This window comes from Scomber scombrus, chromosome 22 (assembly GCF_963691925.1).
Source record: "Scomber scombrus chromosome 22, fScoSco1.1, whole genome shotgun sequence".
Lineage (NCBI taxonomy): Eukaryota > Metazoa > Chordata > Actinopteri > Scombriformes > Scombridae > Scomber > Scomber scombrus.
In genome coordinates, this window is record NC_084991.1 from 7,944,891 (window position 1) to 7,966,372 (window position 21,482).

General features: G+C 44.9%; 1 protein-coding gene across 11 annotated transcripts in view; it reads left to right on the forward strand.

Annotated features, from left to right (window-relative positions):
* sox5 (SRY-box transcription factor 5) overlaps nucleotides 1–21,482 on the forward strand; it is a 105,538-nt gene that overhangs the window by 32,559 nt on the left and 51,497 nt on the right. For all 11 annotated transcript variants that reach the window (XM_062443362.1, XM_062443360.1, XM_062443361.1 and 8 more), the window contains exon 3: nucleotides 3,081–3,303. In XM_062443362.1, the coding sequence (XP_062299346.1) occupies nucleotides 3,081–3,303 (223 nt within the window). The remainder of the gene's footprint in view (nucleotides 1–3,080; nucleotides 3,304–21,482) is intronic.

Sequence of the window (21,482 nt, forward strand, 5' to 3'; positions counted from 1 at the left end):
GCCACTTGGTCAGGTGGTGAAGGGGGGAGAAGAGTAAAGTCTTTCAGGGCTGTAAGATCACAAGACGTTTTCCTAGCATGTTCCACGGCCTTCTACTGAGCATATCAGCAACCTAAACAGTGACTGAGTGAAGCCTGTAACTCATCATCATATATAAACACAACTCTTACAGCCGTGTCATCGCTGTTGCACTCTGTCCCTCCGATACTACAATGCATGCGCAAGAACGCCGGGAGAATTAGTGAATTATTGAGCGCGCTGACTTATTCAGAGTGTGGAAACACACAGAGCCAAAGAGAGAGAGTCAACGAAGTGTAGAAAATGCCAAGTGATAATGGTCTGCTGTAGCTCTCATATAGTGTTTGGCCACTGACAATGAAAGCATCGTCAATATTGAAAGCCTCTGCCTTTGCTTTATTCTCTCAATACTTTTGTGTTGTGTGAGGATGGGTTTTTTTTTTTTTGTCCTTCTTCTCTTCTGCTCAGATGGATGCTTTTATATTTTTTTTAAAAAACGGCCTATAGAATAGAAAAGAATAGAATGTTGAGTCACTCAGGGTCTAGATGACTTCATTGTGGACTGTGATCACAGTATTAAGTTCCACTTCCACCAGCTGCCAGCAAGTTAATGATTAGAGGACCATCTCCGCCTTACTATGCGATAATGTAATCGATGCTTCTGGAATGTGCCCTCTCTTGTCCGCTACCGTCTCATAACAGTTCAGCCTCTGAGGGGCAACGGCCAATGTTTTTGTGGCTTCCGGGCCGAGGCTTCCTCTTCCGTGTGCCGGTTATTGGTTTACAGATTAGCAACTTGGGATGCAAAAGCAAAAGCAGTTGTGTAATCCGATTTTGAGAGCAATTAGTTTCTTTTATTACACGAGTCCAATGTTTCTCCACATGATACACAAACATTGATACTTCCTTTAGGTGTCATTTCGGCCAATGTGTTAGGGTTAGGGTTTAGGGTTAGGGCCTCTTTGGCTCCCAACTGGTCACCCTCATACAACCAAAGGATACCCCTGTAGAAAAAATGGCCGACTACATTTCAAGTGCCATCCTCGCTCTCAAATGTGATTGGTTAACACTACTCAGGGCTGGAAACGGAAACCAGAACGCATCCGGAACTAAAATTCTGTCCTTCGCCTGCAGATTCTGCATTCATATGCAGATATGTTTTTATAGAGATTAGTCTCTCTATCACATGCACACACACACACACACACACACACACACACACACACACACACACACACACACACACACACACACACACACACACACACACACACACACACACACACACACACACACACACACACACACAGACAGACAGACAACCGGAGGTGCTGGAAATGTGTGCTGCTGTCCCAGGTGGCCTGCTCCATACTGTAGTGAGATTAGCCAAAGATTAACACTGTGGACCATTGACCCTCATGTCTGCAAAGAGCTGAGCTGACAGACTGGTTGTCTAATTGACTGACTGACTCACTTGTTTCTGTAATTAAACAGCACGACACTCACCTGTACCCACCTGAGCACGTGTGTGTGACAGTACGAGCAGACTGTACCCGCATGTCTATAGGGTTCCCGTACCCATTCATCATCAACATACAGTGGTCTACACTCAGAGATAGAGTGTGTATATAGAGTGTAATGAGCTGTTTGGAAGCTGACACTGTCCTCCCTCTCAGTGTCACTGTTAATTGGGCTGAGCCGGCATTAAGTCTATCATGCTGGATGTCCAAACAAACACCGGTTTTATTGGGTCAAAGATTAAGATGCTAGACTTAACTTACTATTAAACCGCCGCCATTAGAGCTTTTATTTGTGTTTATTCTTCGTCTATCTTCCCTTTCATTTTTCTTTTTAGTCTGACAAAAACAAGGATTTCTTTTAATCCATATAACATATGTAACTTGATATATTTTATTATTTAGTATAATAAATCTTTAGTCTTTTTTTTTTCACCTTCATGAAACGTGCAAGCCCAGTTTATAACTAAGAGAAGGGTGGCCAGTTTTGATTAAAACTTATTTAAAAAGGGGACGAAATGGTTGGTTTTGAAGTTATTATTAATATTTAAACTCAGTGGGGTCTGTGGGACCCCGGACGGTGAGGAAGGAAAGCCAGTGTCAACAAAACACAACCCGAGCCGCTTTATGACCCCAAAAGGTCTTTCAAAATGAAACTGAAATAAAATTTTACAGCTTTGAGGATGGATTTATAAATCAACTTGGTATTTTTTTAACTTGAGGGGGGGCCACGATTTCCAAAGATGGTTTAACTTACCTTTTAAAGGCTGTGTAAACTTAGACAGTCGGAGAGACCGCGGGATAATTATTCATCATGACAGCTTGGCAAAAAGGCACAGAGCTGCATCGTGAGTTGTATATATTATATTTTTGTAGCTGTCATGCCGATTGTTGTTTTGTCTGTTGTGAATTTTTTACCCCTTTCAGTCCTTTCATAAGTTTATGGAAATGACTTGAGACGGCTCCAAAGCTTTGTTTTTTGAAAGTGTGTGTGTAGGGGGGGGGGGGGGGTCTATTTTTTGAGACTTTTGATGGAGCTGCATCTTCAGCATTAATTGTCACGAATCTTAGGGACAAAAGTACTGAAAGTCGGGCTTGGGAGACGTACAGTAGCGTTGGACATTCCTCAAAGGCGAGCAGTGGCGGGCTTTGTAATGAAGAGTTAGTGCGAATCTGAATGTGTGCGGAGGCTTTCGCTGTCGTTTCATGTGCTCGTTCTGTCAAGTACCTCCAAGTCAGTCAAATGCAGATTCCAGAGGACACGAGAGAGAAAGAAGAAGAAGGAGACGACGAAGGAAGTATGCCCTGACTTGAGATAACTGGCCCGGGATGAAAGTTGGTTGCATTGGGCTATGAGAAGGGGAGATGGAGAGAATAAAGACAGCAAGAAAACGAGAGAGATGGGGATAATGAGTGGGTGGTATGCCAGCTCCTCCTCCATCCTCTCCTCCTTTTCTTCTTTCGCAGTTGGTTTATTTACGCCTTGAAGTTTAACTAATTTTCAATCTAATCATTTCTTTTTTCTTTTCCTCTCCTTCCCTTTAGGACCATGATGGCACTAAGGGGAACTCTCTGAGTCCTTACACCCATCACAATGCTACCTCACCGGGCAAAGAGGAAGGCGGAGGCGGGGGTCGGCCCTGTAGCGACGGGGGCTCTGCCGCGGGCGCCCTGGGGACCCCCGAGAGGCGCAAGGGCAGCCTGGCGGACGTGGTGGACACACTGAAGCAACGCAAGATGGAGGAGTTGATCAAGAACGAGCCAGAAGGTCAGTGATGAGAGGGGACTCCGGCCCGTGCGGCCAGATATGTGATCCGCAACCCCCCCAAACCCTCCCTCCCCCTCCCCACCACGTCTCTGGCTCGGCGCCGCTCTTCTTTATCACAATCTGTTTGTCCTTCCTCTCTCCTTTCTTCCTTCCTTTCTTTCTTGCTGTCTTGTTTTCTCTGTGGCTCTCTGTTATGAACTCACACACGTTCAGATGAGAGGCGAGCCTTTGTTTTTTTTGTTTTTTCCACTGCACGCAGACAGACAGCATCAGCTGTTTGAGTCTATTGTCCACTACGCTTTGCATATTTATCACAGCCTGACGAAGAAGAAGAAGTGTGTGTGTGTGTGTGTGTGTGTGTGTGTGTGGTGCGCGTGCAGTGGATGCTCCAGTGTGTGAAACAAACATACTTGAATATCTTCACCACCCTCCAAGTGTTTCCTACCTTTATTTTTTCACTCTTACAACAATTTCTCCCAGCGAAGGTTAAATGAATCACTCGCCACCTTTCTAACATCTTCCCACCTCTCTAACCTTGGGGTAACGCTCTCTCTCTTCAGTCTCGAGCTGAGATTACACACACTGTTTACTGTAAGAGGCTAAACCAGATTTTTGCCCAGGGCTACATAGCTTAGCTCGATTAGCCCTGCATTTCATTTTCAAATTTAGCCTCGGGCTAAACAGTTGGAGTTGAGAAAAGAGATAAAATTAGCCCGTGGCCAACTCTAATTTCCAACCGAGCAGATAAACAGGGGCTTAAGTCACTATGAAGTGCATGTGACAGTGATAATGTGATAAGTAGATCGCCAACAGGTGTCCATCTCCTTTAGGAAGATGGGATAATATAAATAACATTGGGTTTTATTGGAGGAGGAACCTTTTGTGCGCTGCGCAGGGAGGGTCGGTGTCAGTTTCCAAAACGAGGCCCCCTGTGAAGCCGGCATTGCTCAAGGGGCGCTCGAGCAGAGACGCATGCCAGCACAACCCCAATATCCCCTTATACACCTCCATGTTTTGCCCTTTTGGCGTCCAAACACACCGCTGCTGTGTTAAGATTTCTCTGAACTGTAAGCAGCCTCGAATGACACCTTGCCCGAAAGGTTAAAGAAGAGTGGAGCAGTGCAGTGTGTAGGTGTGTACTTGTGTATGTGTGTAGGTGTGTTTGTGTTCCCCCAGTACATCAACAGGCTTTCATTTCAAGCTGCGATGTGCTAACCTTATTTTCCAGGCTTTTTTTTTTCTTTTTTCGGTGAGGTTTTTCAAAGCGGCCGAGACTGCTGGTCAGCTCTCGCCGTCTGCTTGTTTTTATTCTAGTCGATAGAGAGGCCTGTTGTGGCACATTTTACACACACACACACACAAAAAGAAAAAGAAAGAGAAAAAAAACTGGGCTGTTTTTCGAGCTGAGCTGTAATTGAGGTGTGTTTTGGGTTGTTCGCTGCTTCACTGGACCTCATGAACCGGCTGCACAGGAAAAAAACAACAATAATGGATCTTTATGAGTCAGCCAGGGCAAAGAGAGAGAGAGAGAGAGAGAGATAGAGAAGGAGGGGGGTGAGGGGGGGGAGATGAAGAACGAAAGACAGAAGAAGAAGAGTGAAGGAGAGGAGAGAAAGAGCAATGTCTTCACAGACCCCATTAGCAGAGAGCGCCACTGCGGTGCGCCATCCAAACCGACCCCAAGCATTATCTGCCCCACGTTTAAATGAAACGCGCCAACAAAAGGCCCCAGCGCCTCCAGACCCACACACTCACACACGCACACACACATATATATACACACAAAAACCCCGGCTAAGCAAGAGAGAAAAGGAAGAAAGAAAAGAGAGTATAAGAAGAAAAGGGAAGCTGAGAAAAGATGAAGAGAGGCAGAGGGAAATGGAGAGGAGGAGGAGGAGGAGGGTGGAGGTGGAGGGGGGGGGGGGGGGGGGGGGGGGGTGTAGAAACAACGAGGGGCGGTATTGAACGCGAGATAGAAATCCCTTTTCTGTGCCCGGCTAGCTATTGTTTGGCTGTGTGGCTCACAAAGGCCATTAGCAGCAAACAGCAGGTTGGGATGAAAATTTAATGAAGGCTTTAATCATTATGAAAGGCCTGGAATATTACTGCTCTCTCTCTCTTTCTCCCAGTCTCTCTCTCTCTCTTTTTTTTACACACACATGCTCACACAGTGCTTCCAGCTGGATCAATGACACACACGCTCACACACATACACACACACATTTAGAGTGGAGGAACATTAACACCGAGAGGGATGTGAATAAGGGGCCAAAGACACAAAATGGGTCAGAAAACGATAAACATCTCGAAACGGAATGAGAAGCCTGACTTATCCGAAGGCAGGCCTTGAGCTAGACGTCTCACACACACACACATGCACCTAATAGACAGTCGCACACACAAACACGCACACAAAGTATGGCTTAAGTTTGAAAGATATAGTTTTGTGTCTGTGGCTAGTGTTGCTCTACTTAGGTTAGATGAATGGAGAGTGGTAGATACTAGGTCAGCCTGTGTGTGTGTGTGTGTGTCTGTGTGTGTGTGTGTGTGTGTGTGTGTGTGTGTGTGTGTGTGTGTGTGCTGTTGAAGCCTTAGGGAGCATGTATACTTGTGTATTTGCATATGTATTTGCAATAGGATGCCTGTGCACATGTGTGTAGTTGTGTTTGTGTCTTAGGGGAAGTATTGCATTTAGCTGCATGCATGCAAGGTGTGTGTGCGCGTGTGTGTGTGTGTGTGTGTGTGTGTGTGTGTGTGTGTGTGTGTGTGTGTGTGTGTGTGTGTGTGTGTGTGTGTGTTGGCCCCCTAATAAATGACTAGCCATGTTGTCCCCCATGGCCTGGCCCAACCATGCTCCACCGCTCTCCTGCTCTCTCCATTCATCTCCTGTCTTTCTCCACCGGCCACCTGCTACCCTGGAGATGCGATGCACACTCACTTTCTCCCACACACACACACACACACACACACACACACACACACACACACACACACACACACACACACACACACACACACACAAGCACAAGCACAGGTACATATATGTGCACAAACACATACACACACACACACATAGCTAGCCGCTGTCTTTAATACATTCTTCAGTAGCTACATGGAGGAACAGCGGAGATAAAAATGCCGTGACACTGACTTGTGTGTACGTGTATGTGTGTGTGTGTGTGTGTTCGTCTGGAGTCGAGGCGAGAGGCCGCTGGGCGAGCGGCTCGTGCTGGAGTGTGTGTGTGTGTCATTACGTGGAATAATGAGAGCAGAGTGCAGAGCGTCACGGGAGGCGCGGGGTCGAGAGGAGAGCCGGTGCTAAAGCCCAGGAGAGTTGGCCGCACATCCTAGGATGAACACACACACAAACACAAACACACACACACACACACCTGGGCTGGACAGTTTCCTCGGACTCACCGTTTAACCCCTCGTGACCCCTGTGCTACAGAGCAAAACCTGGTGATAATCTATTAGACCACCTGTGGGAAAAGAGACCTCTATCAGATAGAGGGATAATGTATAGACGGATGGACGGATAGATAGAAAGATGTACAGTGGACTGCATAACTGAAGAGTAGTAAAACGAGGGGAATTAAAAAAGGAGGAGAAAACATCACTAAATGGGCCACAGATGTTCCTCTCGGCCCCTGGAGTGGTGCCTCCTCTGCCCTGGACTTTCACCAGACACTCAGCCTCATTCCTCTTCTCCTCTCCTCTCCTCTCCTCCTTCTTCCTTCCTTCTTTCCTCTCACAGCTTACACTGAAAGTGGCTCACATTAAGTGCCAGCTGAGCTCCATCTCTGGACCCCACTGCAGACCCTCTGCTACCCAGCTACATCTACCCGTCACTGGGGCTTCTCGGCCTCAGGGACATGTTATGTTTTCCCTTTTTTTAAATCAGTGTAACTTGTACTGAAGAGTAAACATATCTACATCTTTTTATCTTCGGAGTGATCTGAAAGATTTAGACGTGTTTTAGCACAGTATACATTTATGTTTTAATAATGCAAAGATTAAACTGCAAATAGGAATAAAATGTTAAGATGAGGAGGCTTTTTTTTATTATTTTAGTGTATCAGCCAAGTTCTCCAGTATTCCTCATTTCTTCGGAAACCCAACATCAACACTTCACTTCCTGAGAAAAAGTCTGTGATAGGATTTTTTATATTGATACAGCAGTGTTTTAAAATGTCAACAAATCAACTTCGGAGGATCTGCTGTAATATTTTTACCATTTTTTGATATCCTACCTAAAAAATTGAAGTGAGTAAATTGATCCCATTCTCGAGTAATTGTGCTCTGAGCTTCTGTTGCTTTGGCAGACACTCTCCTCTCTTGGCATTCACCTTGTCAGGGTCAAAAACTGGCAATATTCTTGTTGTTTTACTGAGTCAGGGTGCAGCTCTGGGGTTCAGACCCTGGCCCCTCTATATTTTATGGGCTTGATCTGGGCGCACGTGCAGGGAAACAAGAGAAGACACACACGCTCAAGTGCACACACACATACAAAGCACTGTGCGTGCAGGTTTACTACCGCGCGGGCAACCTCGAGGTCAACCAGAATAGCGTTTTTATGGCTGAGCGTACTCGCCCGGAGGCACCGGTTTCCATACTGAAAACGCCAACTCGATGAAGTGACAATATGATGTCACAGAACACACACGCGCGTGCGCTCGGACACACACGCACGCACCGCACTTCATCTATTTTCAAGGCAGGGGAGGGAACCCGGGGCTTGCTTTTAGAGCGCACTGAGGCATTTTATAGGACAGCACTTAGGCAAGGCCATTGTGCCACACAAGCACACAGTGGCCGGAGCTCCCCTCACGCCTCCGTACACTCCAATGGGTGACAATGGGAAGGGCGGATACATTCTGCCAAGAAGAAGGAAAGAGAGAAAGGGAGACAAAAAAAAAGAAAGAAAGAAAGAGCCGGAGAAGTGGAGTGACCGAAGCTGTCTCTCGTTCATCCGTCCATCAGTCCACCCTCCTCCTCCTCCTCCTCTTCACTTTGCTTAATCCTTCCACTGCTCTGCTATATGGGGGGTTATGTCAAACACTCTCTCACACACACACTATTAACATCAACAATAGTATATTCAACCCTATGCAAGTCATCACACGGACCTGCAACTTTTAAGCACAGATCCCTGAGGGGGATTTTGTGGACTGACACACACACACACACACACACACACACACACACACACACACACACACACACACACACACACACACACACACACACACACATATACACACACACACACACACACACACACACACACACACACAGCAGCAGGTTCACAGCCCTAGCGTGGGAGCGGGCGAACGTCTTTATGTGATTTCCACCCTTTGTCGGTAATTAGTTAGATGTATAAATTAACATGAAGTGCAGCAGGACTCTCACAGCCATTGTTTGACGTGATCATTCTTCTCGCGCTGGGAAAAAAAAAAAAGAGAGAGAGAGAGGAAAGGCAAGTGAAGCGAAACAGAAGGGGAGGTTGAAAAAGAGAATTGTTTTCTTTTCTTTAAAATTGACTACGAGAAAGAGAGAAAGTTCGCACTTGTCCTCCTCTTCGCCAATTAAAAGGGGCTTTAAACACATGGTCAGCATCCCACTTATGAGACTAACTCTGGCTTGAACTCCATTTGTTTAATATTAACACTGACTCCTCCTTTCCTGTGAATTTAAACATTCTCAAAATATAAAAAATTATATAAATAAAGTAATGGTCTCCTTGTGAACAAATAAATCTCACTTGGAAGCACTTCTTACTGCTTATATATATATATATATATATATATATATATATATATATATATATATATATATATATATATATATAAAAAAACATCTCCTTTTTATTTATCACTTTATTCCACATTCAGTTATCCGAATGTCATTGTGTCAGTTAACTTGACGCCGATTGTAGCAGACGACGAAGAAAAAAAAATCATCACGGTCGAGCCTCGCAATTCAAATCGAGTCAATTCTTCCTTTTTTTTGTGGCATGAGAAACCGGCGACGTCATGGGGCGAACCTGAGGCCTATTGTGGGGGCTGTCCATTGTTGGCTCGATGAAAGGCGCATTCAAGTCACTTTTCTTATTGAATTGTTTTGCGTCTGCTTTTCGTGGCATTCTCTCCGCAGCCTTTGCGCCAGACAATCGGTGGGGATGAAACTCCTTCGCTGCCATTCTTCCCACTCCAGATGAGCGATATTAAGGAGATGAATAGTGTGCATGCGTGTGTGTGTGTGTGTGTGTGTGTGTATGTATGTGTTTTTTTGGTGTGTGGAGGGGGGAGGGGGGAGGGGGGGGGGAGCAGTACCCTAGCTTTTGTCCGATACAGGAGCATAAAGGGGCTTAGAGAGAAGAGAGGAGAGAGGGTCCTGTGGTTTTCCTGATGGTGTGTGTGTGTGTGTCTGTGTGTGTTATTGGCCTCCCGGTGTGGCATTAAGTTAAGGACAAAGGCCTGAGGTTCATGAATCAGCCAGAGCTTCCACAGCTTAGCAATTGTGACCCAGTCACAGTTTGACTGTCCTACAGTACAGTATGTATATGTGTGTGTGTGTGTGTGTGTGTGTGTGTGTGTGTGTGCATGATGAGGCAGGTACTGGCAATATGTGTGTGTGTGTGTGTGTGTGTGTGTGTGTGTGTGTGTGTGTGTGTGTGTGTGTGTGTGTGAGTGTGCGTGTGTGTGTGTGTTTCCTGTGGGGTCACACTCCCTATATGAATATGTTTGGGTGCATTTGTGTGACTCAGACTGTCCAACATAAAGACTTCCTGTCACAGACTCCCAAATATTAGACAGGCCCCAGTGTTTTTGGCATTCACCCATTCACTTCCATTCAACAGCATGTCCCATGACCAAATCAGTGGAATCCATGATTTATCTATTCAGCTCTCTCATAAACTCTCTTCATTTGCACAGCCCTGTTGTTGTTTTTCTTCTTCTTCTTTTCTTCTTATTTTTCCTCTCTGGTCTTTTCTCCCCATTCCCATGGAGAGACAGAGGAATGTTTTTATGCTGCAAAATGGCCGCGAGATTAATGAGTTTTGTGTAAAGTGCGCCGACTTTCATTTATCCCTCAATTACTTTATCAAAAAGGATATCAAATGCAGCTGAAAAATTCTTAAAACTCTTCATTTGGGCACTTAAGTAATAAAAAAACTTTGTGGAAAGGAATTGCTGCTTGGAATTCAACCAGTTTAAAAAAAAAAAAAAGGCCAGATGACTATATCCTTGAACATTTACTTTGTTGAAGCCAACAACTTCAACAAGCTCCTATTGAGTAGTTAACTGACATACCAGGAGTTACTTTGTGCGTAGGTGGATGTCACATTTTCGGGAATGAAACGCTTGATTTTTTTTTTTTCATCTTGACGTCGTGCCACCGCAGAATAGAGAAAGGTATCACGGCTCTGCCAACAAACATGTAAACTGTTAAAGTGAGTGCACATGGAGGCTTTAACTTGGCTAATTAAAAGTTATCAAATAATGAGTGGAATAGATAAAAGTTGCTCATAATATAAGGATTCATAACTTCAGAGATGCAGATATTTCCCTGCATGTCAAAATAAAACTCTGCTTCACTTTACATATTGTGAGGTGTATAAATGTACAGTATGCATACATTTGTGTGTTTGCTTATGTGACCTATATAAACAGGTTGTATACTGTATGTACACATCTCCACTTTGATGGCAGCAGTAAGCTCACTGTAGGCTATGAATGTACTTTAAATAGACTGTAAGTAAGCTCTGTGTTAGAGCTTATTAGCTGTGACTGTGTTTATGCAAGACAGAGATTCAGTGTGTGTACTTGTACATTACATACAAGCAAGTCTGTGTGTGTCTGCTTATCTTCACTTGGTACTGAATGTTGTTACACATATATGTGTGACAGAGACTACACCCCTGGTTTCTCCTGTATAATCCGCGCTCAGGCTTGTGTACAAAGTAGCACAATCTTCTTAGGATAATTTAACATCTCAGCTGCAACACACATGTTGAAAGCGTCGGAGATGTAGCGCCCGACGCCGGATTTAAGGCTGTGACATGACATGGTTGTAGAGGGGCTTTCCCCGGCTGGAGTGGAGGCGTGAGATTGTCCGAAAATGTCAGTAAAAAACTCAAATACTCTAGATATGATGATGTACACATGGGCCTGAGTGACCTAACCGAAGAGTCATAGCTAGTTCCCCATGATGCATCAGGGATAGCGATTGGACGTATGCCAACAATCTACGTAATCGCCACCCACAGGCTGCCCCTACTGTTTCCACTCTCTTGTACCAAAGTGGTGTGTAGCTTCAGTACTTCAGTCACTCAGTCAACTAGCAAAGAATCCAGTTCTCACAATAGTCAGACATCCACACAGAGAGCCAGTCACTCAGCCGCTCCGTCAGCCAGTCACTGTGTCACTCTTTGAAGCCGCGGGGGTCTATATTAATTAACCCCTGACTGCCTGGTCAGAGGGCAGGGTCCTGCAGATGAAGTGCTTGGTGTCTATGCTGTCAGTCACAAGAGGTCACGACCCCGAAAGCCACAGTGAGTCCCGGCCTTATTTGAGCCAGATGTTGGGAGACAAGCATCTCCAGTGACTCCCCCCCCCCCCCCCCCTCTCTCCTCCTCCTCCTCCCCTCCACCCCTCCACTCCACCACCATCATCTCGCCAGTGCTGCATTCTTTTCCTCCGCCGCCGCTGCTGCTGCTTGGCTAGCAGAGCAGTCATCATCACCAGCCACTCATGTCGCAGCTCTGATGCTCTTCTGGAGAGATTGCTGTACTTCTCTGTCTGCCTGCCTGCTCCCCCCCTCCTCCTCCCTCCTTCCCCTCTCCAGCCGTCCTTCTCTCTTTCTCCCTGTGGGATCCCTTTATCCATCCATTCACCTCTCCCCTCCCTTCCCTCTGTTTTCACCCCTCCCTCCTCGTTTGGCCCACTGCCCCTTTCCGCTTCGCTCAGGGGAGAGAGTGCTGTGTCTGTGTGTGTGTGTGTGTGTGTGTGTGTGTTGCCTGGCATCATGCCCGCTCTCATCGTCCCCCCCTTCTTCCAACCCCATCCTCTTCTTTTTTCCTACCTCATCCTCTCCTCTCTCTCTCTTTTCTTCCCCCTTGCTTTCCATCCTTGTCCCTATCCTCACTTTCTATTCCTCTTCTCTGCCACCTTCCCTCCATCCTTCTCCTCCTATACTTCCCTTTTGTCCCTGTCATTCTCTCCACCTGCTTCTAATCACTCCCCCTCCATCTCTTTCACTGCCTGCCTCCATTCATACTTCTCCCTCTCCCTTCCAACCTCCCCTCCCTCCCTCGCTCCCTCCCTCCCTCTCCCTCTCCCCTCGTCTCTTCCTCGGCTGGGCTCAGGAGCAGTGAACAGGTGTTGTCTCCTTTTGATTTGGGTGCGTTCGGATTAATGCTGTCAGCTCAGCTGTTAAAACAACTGCCACCGCCAGATGCCAGTCAGTTTGGGGCTGGAGCTGTCACCTACACACACACACACACACACACAAACATCTAAACATACGCACACTCAGATGCAAGTGTGGCACACATACACACACACACACACAAACACAGCTCCTCTTGGCTCATTGTAATACCGACAAAGCAAATCAGCTGCTGTACGCCAGTCTTGTCTGTAACCCAGGTGTGTGTTTCTGTAGCATTTCCAAAACATCACAGTCAGTGGGTATAAAAGCCACATTATGACATGATACTACAGTGATCATTAATACACAGTCACAGTCGCTATGGACTCACCTAGACAACCACAGTCCTTATTCAAAAGGGGCCTTCTTCTAGGTATTCACAGTTTCCTGTTTTGTTTTTTTTCCCCTATAAAAATGACTTAAGACTTGGAGATGTTTTTGGAACTATTTAAGGTAGATACAAAGTTCAAAATCAGTCCTAATTTTCAAGCAGGTTCAGACTAATTAGAGTTACTGTGATCTCTTAGTGATTCCCTCACTAAATGTTTGTTAAATTCCTTCAGACAGTGAGGTTTTCAGCACTTGAAGCTAATGATTCATCCAGTAACTGACCTTCTGACGAGAAAACTAACTGCAGAAGAGCAGTGATCATTATCAGTGAGATCATTATTAGAATCAAAATCTGTGAGTTTTGTTTCAAATGACCTATTTATTTATTTGCTGTGGCACAGGCATAAACTTAACTGTGACCTACAGAGTAATGGAACAGTATTGCAAGTATATTTATTCAAGTTTTGTACCTAAATATGTAAATATGATTTAAGTTATGTGTACTTTACTTACTTTATGTAGTACCACTTGCTTAGTATTTCCATTTTATGCTAATTGTATGCACTATTTTCAGAGAGAAGAACTGGTTTTCTTCTACATGTATCTCTCAGTTATAGTGGTGACTTTTCAGATGAAGCTTAAATCATCATAAAACATCATAAAACATTTGATTAGCCTATAAAACACAGATCTTTGTCAAAGATTAAACTAATGCTAACCAATCTCTTTTAGCTTGTGACCTGATCTTTTACTAAACAACAGTGTATAATTTGAGCACTTTGTTACATTTCAGACTGTCAGCATTCAAAGAGAAGCCTCCCCCTCTTAACCTGGTTTGGATGTTTTCATTTAAATGACTGTATTCAATATTTCACACAAAAAGAAGAAGAGATTAGACGACTTTTTTAAAAAAAAGTTTACAACCTCAATAGATTTATCGTGGCTCTTTGACCTGTAGGTTTGACTAACCTATCTAACTGTTTGTAAAGTAATTAAGGGAGCTCCACCTTGATTTACTACAGCTGTAAAATACTGTTATAATGTCATAATATATATGTCAAAGTTGCCATTTTTATAATATATATTAAAATTGACAGATTATTTACCCTCCACAGCTACATTATATGTCAAAATTAAACATTATTTGCAGCTATATTTGCCAAAAAGCCTACCTTCTGCTCCTTTATACCAGAATTGGGACATAAAACTTAACTAACCAGGTGTGTTTTTATTCATAGACTCTTATCGCAGTGTGTTTTCTTGAGGACAGTGCGTCAGTATTCAGTGAGTAAACCTTCACTGAGCCTGTTTATGTTCGCTTGGCCGGTAACTCTGTTTACCGCTGGACAAACTCTCCATTCCTAAGGCGACACATGATTTCTACCTCCACCTTCACCCTCACCCTCCTCCTCCCTCACACTCACTTCTTCCTTTTTTTTTTTCTTTCTTTTTCTCCAAAACATCCAATCTAGCCCAGGCAACACACAAATGCACAAACATCCCTCCCCTTCCTTCGTTTTCGACGCGTTACCATAAAACTCTCTTGCCGATACATCTCTGATCGGCTTGTTTGTGTGTCTGCATGCATGCGTCACCGGGAGGGTTTTTTTTGGCACCTTCCTACGCTCGCAGGCCTTTTGCAGCCTGACGCTTCCTTAAATTTAGAATCAGATTCCTTGTTGATGAAATTTGTGAGTAAAATGATGATTAACTATGAATATCAATGATCAGCAGTGTCTGAGTGGTGTGTAACGGCGCTATTAAAGGCTTCTTTAGATGTGGGTGGAGTTCACAAGCTTCCTGTGCGTGCGTGTGTGTATGAGTGTTTGTGTGTGTCAGATGGTGGGTAGTGGGCTTCAGGGTGGCAAGCTGGTATATCAGGGTCCATTTTACACACACACACACACACACAGACACACACACATTCATTCATAGACACAAAGTATCGGGGGAAACATTCCACTATCCGTCTTTTTCCTTCTGGCAGATTTTTGATCTATCTTTAACTCTCTTCCTTTTGGTGTCTGTCTGTCTCTCTTCCTCTCTCTCTCTCACTCTTTTTTTTCCTCTCTCTCCCTCTCTTTCTCTCTCAAACTGAACCCATGTACTCATGTTTGTTTGCAAGCTTCACACTAGACGGTCTTGTGATGCCGGTTCAAGGAGCCGTCCACGCTAAGACACTGGACACTTGTTTGTTAGGTCATGTCGGTTTGTCTGACACACTCTTACGCCCAAAAGCGCACACACCCAACACACTCTCTAACATTGAGCCCTCTGTCTAGCCCTCCCTGCCCCCCCGGTATCAGTTTACTATGTGAAAACACAGGCGAACGCAGGACTTCTAACCCCTTTCTAGCCCACATCACCCCCCCACCCTTTCCCCGCTCTAGTTCAATGGCGATTACGCCCTCCTCGTCCGTTTTGTTGGTTTGCTTGATTACACTAATGAGGTTAGGGCCAAGGTTATCATACCCCACTGTAGTCTCCAGTCTGAGCCGAGCCAAACGTTGTTAAGACAATTAGCCCACTCAAAGAGTCATGGGTGTCTTGTCCGGGGAATGGCAGAGGGGGGGAGAGGAGGAGGGAGGGAGGGAGGAAGAGGGGGTCAAAAACCGGAGGAATGTTCAGGAAGAAAAAGCCACTTGTGTGCGTACGAGGGGGTCGAACTCAAAAAATGATCATAATAAGTTGATTAAAGTATAACAAGAGCTGATATATTAAATTGTTGTGATAAAGATATAAATGATTTGATTAAAAGGAGATTTATTTAATGAAAGCAGAACCGCCATTTGTTAATAGAAAAATCGGATTTGATAAGCATCCAAATCATTTATTAGTTAGGCAGAATTAGGAAACTGGGAAGACTTTTTTTTCTCTCTCTTCTTCCTGGAAGGGCTTGTGATTGACACAGTGGCACATATTCACTTAGAAACTACTGCAAGAGCTCAGAAGTGACAGATGTTCAGGAAGTGCCAACATATCCTGATTTTTAGTCCTGAGCTCCAAAAACATTGGCTCCTATATTTACCATAATGCAACCTGTAGCATCCTCACTGCTTCCCAAATGCCCACTAGACATTATACAACTATATATGTACACATATGTACTACTCATGACTAGTAAACTGAACTTTATGTGCCAAAGCGACTGTTTTTATTAAGTGTTTTTCCATTCATGTACATATTCAATAAGAAATTAAAGAGCTACATTTCTACTGGGTTACATTATGTAGTTTCACCAACACTGTTATTGTCATTTGATTTGTGTGAGGTCTTTCCTTCCTATTTGTTAGCCACAGATGGCTAAGTGATCTAAATGTGACCTAAGCAGCAGCATCAGCCGTTATTGACGAGGCAAATCTCATCAACCAATCAAACTTTTTTCTCTCTCTCTCTCACACTCACTCTCTCTCTTCTTTGCCTGAAAACGATGTGATCTTGCCAGGAAAATTGGGGAGTAGGGGAAAGATTTACAGGTCGGGCACACACACACACACACACTCACACACATACACAAACATGAACACACACACACATGCTAGTCAGCAGAGCATTCCAGTGCTGTTTGGACTGTTGTTGCCATTGGTCTAATGGTTCTCACATGTCTGTCGCCCTATCTTTGAGCAGCACACAAGACAATGTGGTCTATTCTTAAGACTTTACAACGCTCTCTGTCTCAGGCCGATCGACGCACAGATGGAACAAACATTCACACATAGAGAAGAAAGACGCAAAAAAAAGAGACAGAGACCACTATCGAGACTAAAGCAGGCACGTAAACAGAGAGGAGGAGGAGGGAAGATGCGCGTGCATGTGTGTGTACGTCTGTTTGAGCTTGTCAACAGCGTCTGCGTTAACTAGAATAGGCGGGTCCCGCCTCCGCCGTTCGGCAATGCTAAGGCACTCTACAGTCAAGCCAGCTGTCAATCAAAGAGCCGACACAGGGCCAAAACTATGATAGCATCAGAAATAACAGTCTTTACCCATCAGTCTCACATACACACACACACACACACACACACACACACACAAACACAGGGGAGGTTAAAGTCACAGCTCAGCCCTGTTTGAATAGGCTTCCAACATGCAAAGCAGCATTAGTGTGTCAGGAGTGTCTTGCTGTTCTGTCTGTCTCTCTGTCATTGCTTTGACAGGCAGACGAAAAATGTCACTCGCAGGGGGACTCGCAAGAGAAAATGCGGCACTGTGTGTGTGTGTGTGTGTGTGTGTGTGTGTGTGTGTGTGTGTGTGTGTTCTCCGTCTGTCTCTTAATGCGTGGGTCCGCTCCCCTCCTATACACGGTAGGCCCAATACACAATGCCTTCTTTTGTTGTCACGTTAAAGTGATGCAATAAAGCTGTGCAGTGACAAGGACGGCCCGGGGGTCGCTGCAGCGACAGAGACATTGAGTGTGTGTTTGTGTGTGTGTGTACGCGCACATGTGTTTGTATATGTGTGTGGAGTGGAGACAAGAGCACTGAAGAGGGGTTATTGCCACGAGACAGATTGCAAGTGTCATTTTCCATTACAGCAGCCTGAGCCACTGTGTACGACACACACTCACACACACACACTCAGACAGACACACACCAATACACATGCCTTGGCCTACTTTAACAGGATGCTTTTGACAGGGAGAGATGTGCGTGCATTAAAAGAGTGCCGGCCCCCGACTATTTAACCCTCTCCTCGCCCTGACACCAGGTTGAGGCAGCAGAATTTGCAGGCACCTTTTATTTCTTGTGGTTCTTTTTTTATTCTTTTTTAGGGGAGGTGGGCAGGTGATTGATTGATGATACATAAATCAAATTTTTCCATGAAATTAAAGATTTCAAAAGTTTGTAAATTACATTGGGATCTAAGAGGAAACCAATTTTAGGGATTTTACTTGACAGATTACATCATGAATCTCTATTACTTGAGTCAATTCTTTGACCACTTCAACCTATAAAAAACTCTTAAAATATATTAGATCATATGAAAAAATGCACCTTCTCTCTCAGCTAGAAACTGCAAAAAAAAAAATCTCTCTTTTTGAAAAGTTTACATGCAAAAGATGCAAGATTTCAACCTGACAGCAGCAATAGGATACAATGCAGTTGTCAGAGCAGCTATTCAAAAGGCTCCTCAGTGAATACATTGAGTTTTAAATACAGCGCCAGCCATTGTCGCATGTGAGCCTCTATTATCTATTCAAAAGTCTCTCATGAGGCTCTGTTTGTTAACCGGGCAATTAGCAGGCAGTATTTGGTGGTTATCAGTACCGCAGTTGACACTTGGTCTCTTCAGCCTGTAAAGTATGAGGCAGTAAAATGAAAATGGGATCTGTGTTCGGTCCCATAGCTTGTCCCTAATAAGGTGCAGTGGCAGCGGCTATCAGGGGCCGAGCTGAATTAGTCCGCAGTGGATTCAAATGTCTAGATGCTATCAAAGACCATTTAATGATAATGGAGGTCACAGAGGCAATTGGGAAAATGGTGTGTGTGTGTGTGTGTGTGTGTGTGTGTGTGTGTGTGTGTGTGTGTGTGTGTGTGTGTGTGTGTGTGTGTGTGTGTGTGTGTGTGTGTGTGTGTGAAAGGAACATTCTCTCTCTCTCCCGCAAAAACACAGCATTAAGATAGCATCGCTAATTTCTCCAGCTCGGCACAAAAACAACATGCAGAGGAGGGGAGGAAGAGGAGGTGGTAGTGGTGGTGGGGGGGTGGAGGGGGAGAGGCACGCACGCACACACACACACATAGAAGAAAAATGAAACAACAAGGAAAGTTTTTCTGCGACTTTCTCGAATGTCGCTCCAGATTTTGCCCTTCATCGTTCTTTCACAATGTCGCGCCCTCTCCGCTGCTATTTCTGACTGCCAGTGTGTGGATCTGGCTCGCTGAGATTTCATGCCAGTGTAAAAATTGGCTGAGGGTTTGGTTCAAATCAAATTGGACATAAGCACCCACAACACCATCTGTTAGGGAAAGGCAGTGGAGTGAAGGGCAGAACTCTGTATTCAGATAAATGGATTTTCAATTTATTAAATTGTTGACTGACACCCTTGTAAAAAAAAAAAAAAAGAATTAAAAAAAAGAATTTGCTTTATGTTCCGTGGCCTATTCTTAGAACGTCATATTTAATGGAAACATGTTGCTATGCATCCATACAATCCGAAGCACCTAATATTAGAGAGAGACAGAGAGAGAGAGAGAGAGAGAGAGAGAGAAAAAAAAGATCCCATTACATCTGTTGTTTTGTGTTAGCTAGAATCCCTCTTTTTAGATTCTTGCTGCACACTTACATGAGAAGAAGGGAAAAAAACAAAATATGTGTTCCTTTTTTTAAGCTTTTACTCTGAAACTACATCTAACTTTAAGTAGACCAAAATAAAAACCTGTCTCCTCGGTTAGTCTTTAGGTGTTTTGGCAAGTGATATTGTGTGTGTGTGTGTGTGTGTGTTAACAGGTGTGTCGCCCCGAAAATGTGTTTAAAGACACTTCTATGATTGTCGCAGCACTTTAGGGGAGGACCATATGTCCCTCGCCGACTCAACCAAAAACTTCACTTAATTGCAAGGTGAATAACTTGTTTCGTATCTCTCAGAAGTCCATGTCATGATGCTGCCGAGTGTGTGAGAGTCTGCCAAATACTTTTTTTTTTTTTTTGCAGTTTGATTCAGTCTGTGTGAGTGTGTGTGAGGCATGCTGGTGCCCCCCCACTAGCCTGCCTAGTGGTCTGCTGTTTATTAATAACTAAAGTTGGAGCGGCTTCTGAATGAGAAGTCGCTGTGGACCCTGAGACCGATTAGGGACTTACACACACACACACACACACACACACACACACTTTTCTGTTTCTCACCGCGATCCTCTGCTTCGATGGGAGACAGGGAACACTGGGAGGGAGGAGGGGGGGTTTGAAAGTAAGGAGGAGGGATGAGGAGGAGTGAGGAGGGAGGAGGAGAGGGATTTTAGTGTTTACACAGAGGCCCGGCCACCGCGGCAACTGTTGCCAAGCGCTGTTCTCCCCCAACAACAAGCCAGTAATTGGTACTTTTAGCGGCTAACCTTGCGGAGGTGGTGGTGCGAGGTGGGCTCGGACAAAAAGCTTTTTGATACATCTCCCTCTCTATCTCTCAAGCCGCTGTATAGTGCCCCTGTTTTTGTTTTTTTCCCTTCTTCTTCTTCTTTTTTTGACGAGAGACTGCCCGTAATCTTGGCACACACACCCCCCCCCCTCTCCCCTCTTTTCCGCTTTTGGAATGATTGGCCCGTCTTTAGAAGGAATCGATGAAAATGTGTCCAGACACATGGCCCAGCTCAACCAGACATGAATTGATCATCAAAATATCAACATCATCATTTCGTAATGGAGTATGTTGGCTCTGACAGCGCAAGAGGGGGGGTGGGGGGTGGAATAGCCAAACCGACAAGCGCAGTAAGAAAAAAAAGAAGCTGCGGCGTCGAGAGGGTGTAAATAAGTGAGGGCTCTTATTCCAAATTCTGCTTTTCTGAAGTCTTTTTTGAACGGCTCAATAATGCACACCCATCCGGTCTGTCCAAGTTGTAAAATTTGACTCCTCGAAGACTCAAGTAACACATTTCCCCCCTTAACTTTTCCTAATTAAAACACTTTGTTAGTTTAGCACATCTTTGCCTATGTAAGCATGGGTCTATGTGCACTTTCATAACCCAGATTAAGCCTAATGATCATCAGAGTGTTTATGAGAATGAGAGTAACCAGATGTGTCTGATAGCTGAGTTCATCTAAGAGAGGATGTGCCCCCCCGCCTCCCCTTTAAGATGACATTAAGAGAAAGAAAAACTTGACTTTTTATCATCAAACCATTAAGGCTCATAACTCAAAAGAGTGATGAGTATTCCAGGGTTTGGTTATGCTTGCTCTGATTTTCCTCTTTAATTCAGTTAAGATAACCTGGTTAAGGTGTTTACATGACAGTTGCAAAAGATTTAGACCTCGCCCTTAATCTGGTTATAATCTAATCTCAAAATCACATGTAAACATACTCTTTTTCTGTTCTCTGTCATGGCCGACGGCGAGGGTGCTCTCGCCGCACACACACACATACACGTCTCTCCGCTCGGTGCTTTCTCCGTTTCTCTTTTTTTCCCCTCCTCCGTCTCAATACTTCAGTGTTCAGGGTGGCAAGTCTTAGACAAACTCCGCCAGTGCTTGTATAATTGCTTATTCAATGCTGACCCCCTGCTCGGTTTTTGGAGAGGGGAGGTGGAGGAGGTGGGGGGGAGAATGGAGAGAAGGAGGTGGTGGTGTGGGAGGAGGGAGTTGCTGGAGCCTCCCAATGGCTGCCAAGGCCCAAGTCAATGTGGAGCCTGTTTTTTCGGGGGGATATAAGGGCCGGCCGCGGGTCCCAAGCCAGGGCCCTTTCCTGTGGGCCCTCCTCCACCTCCTCC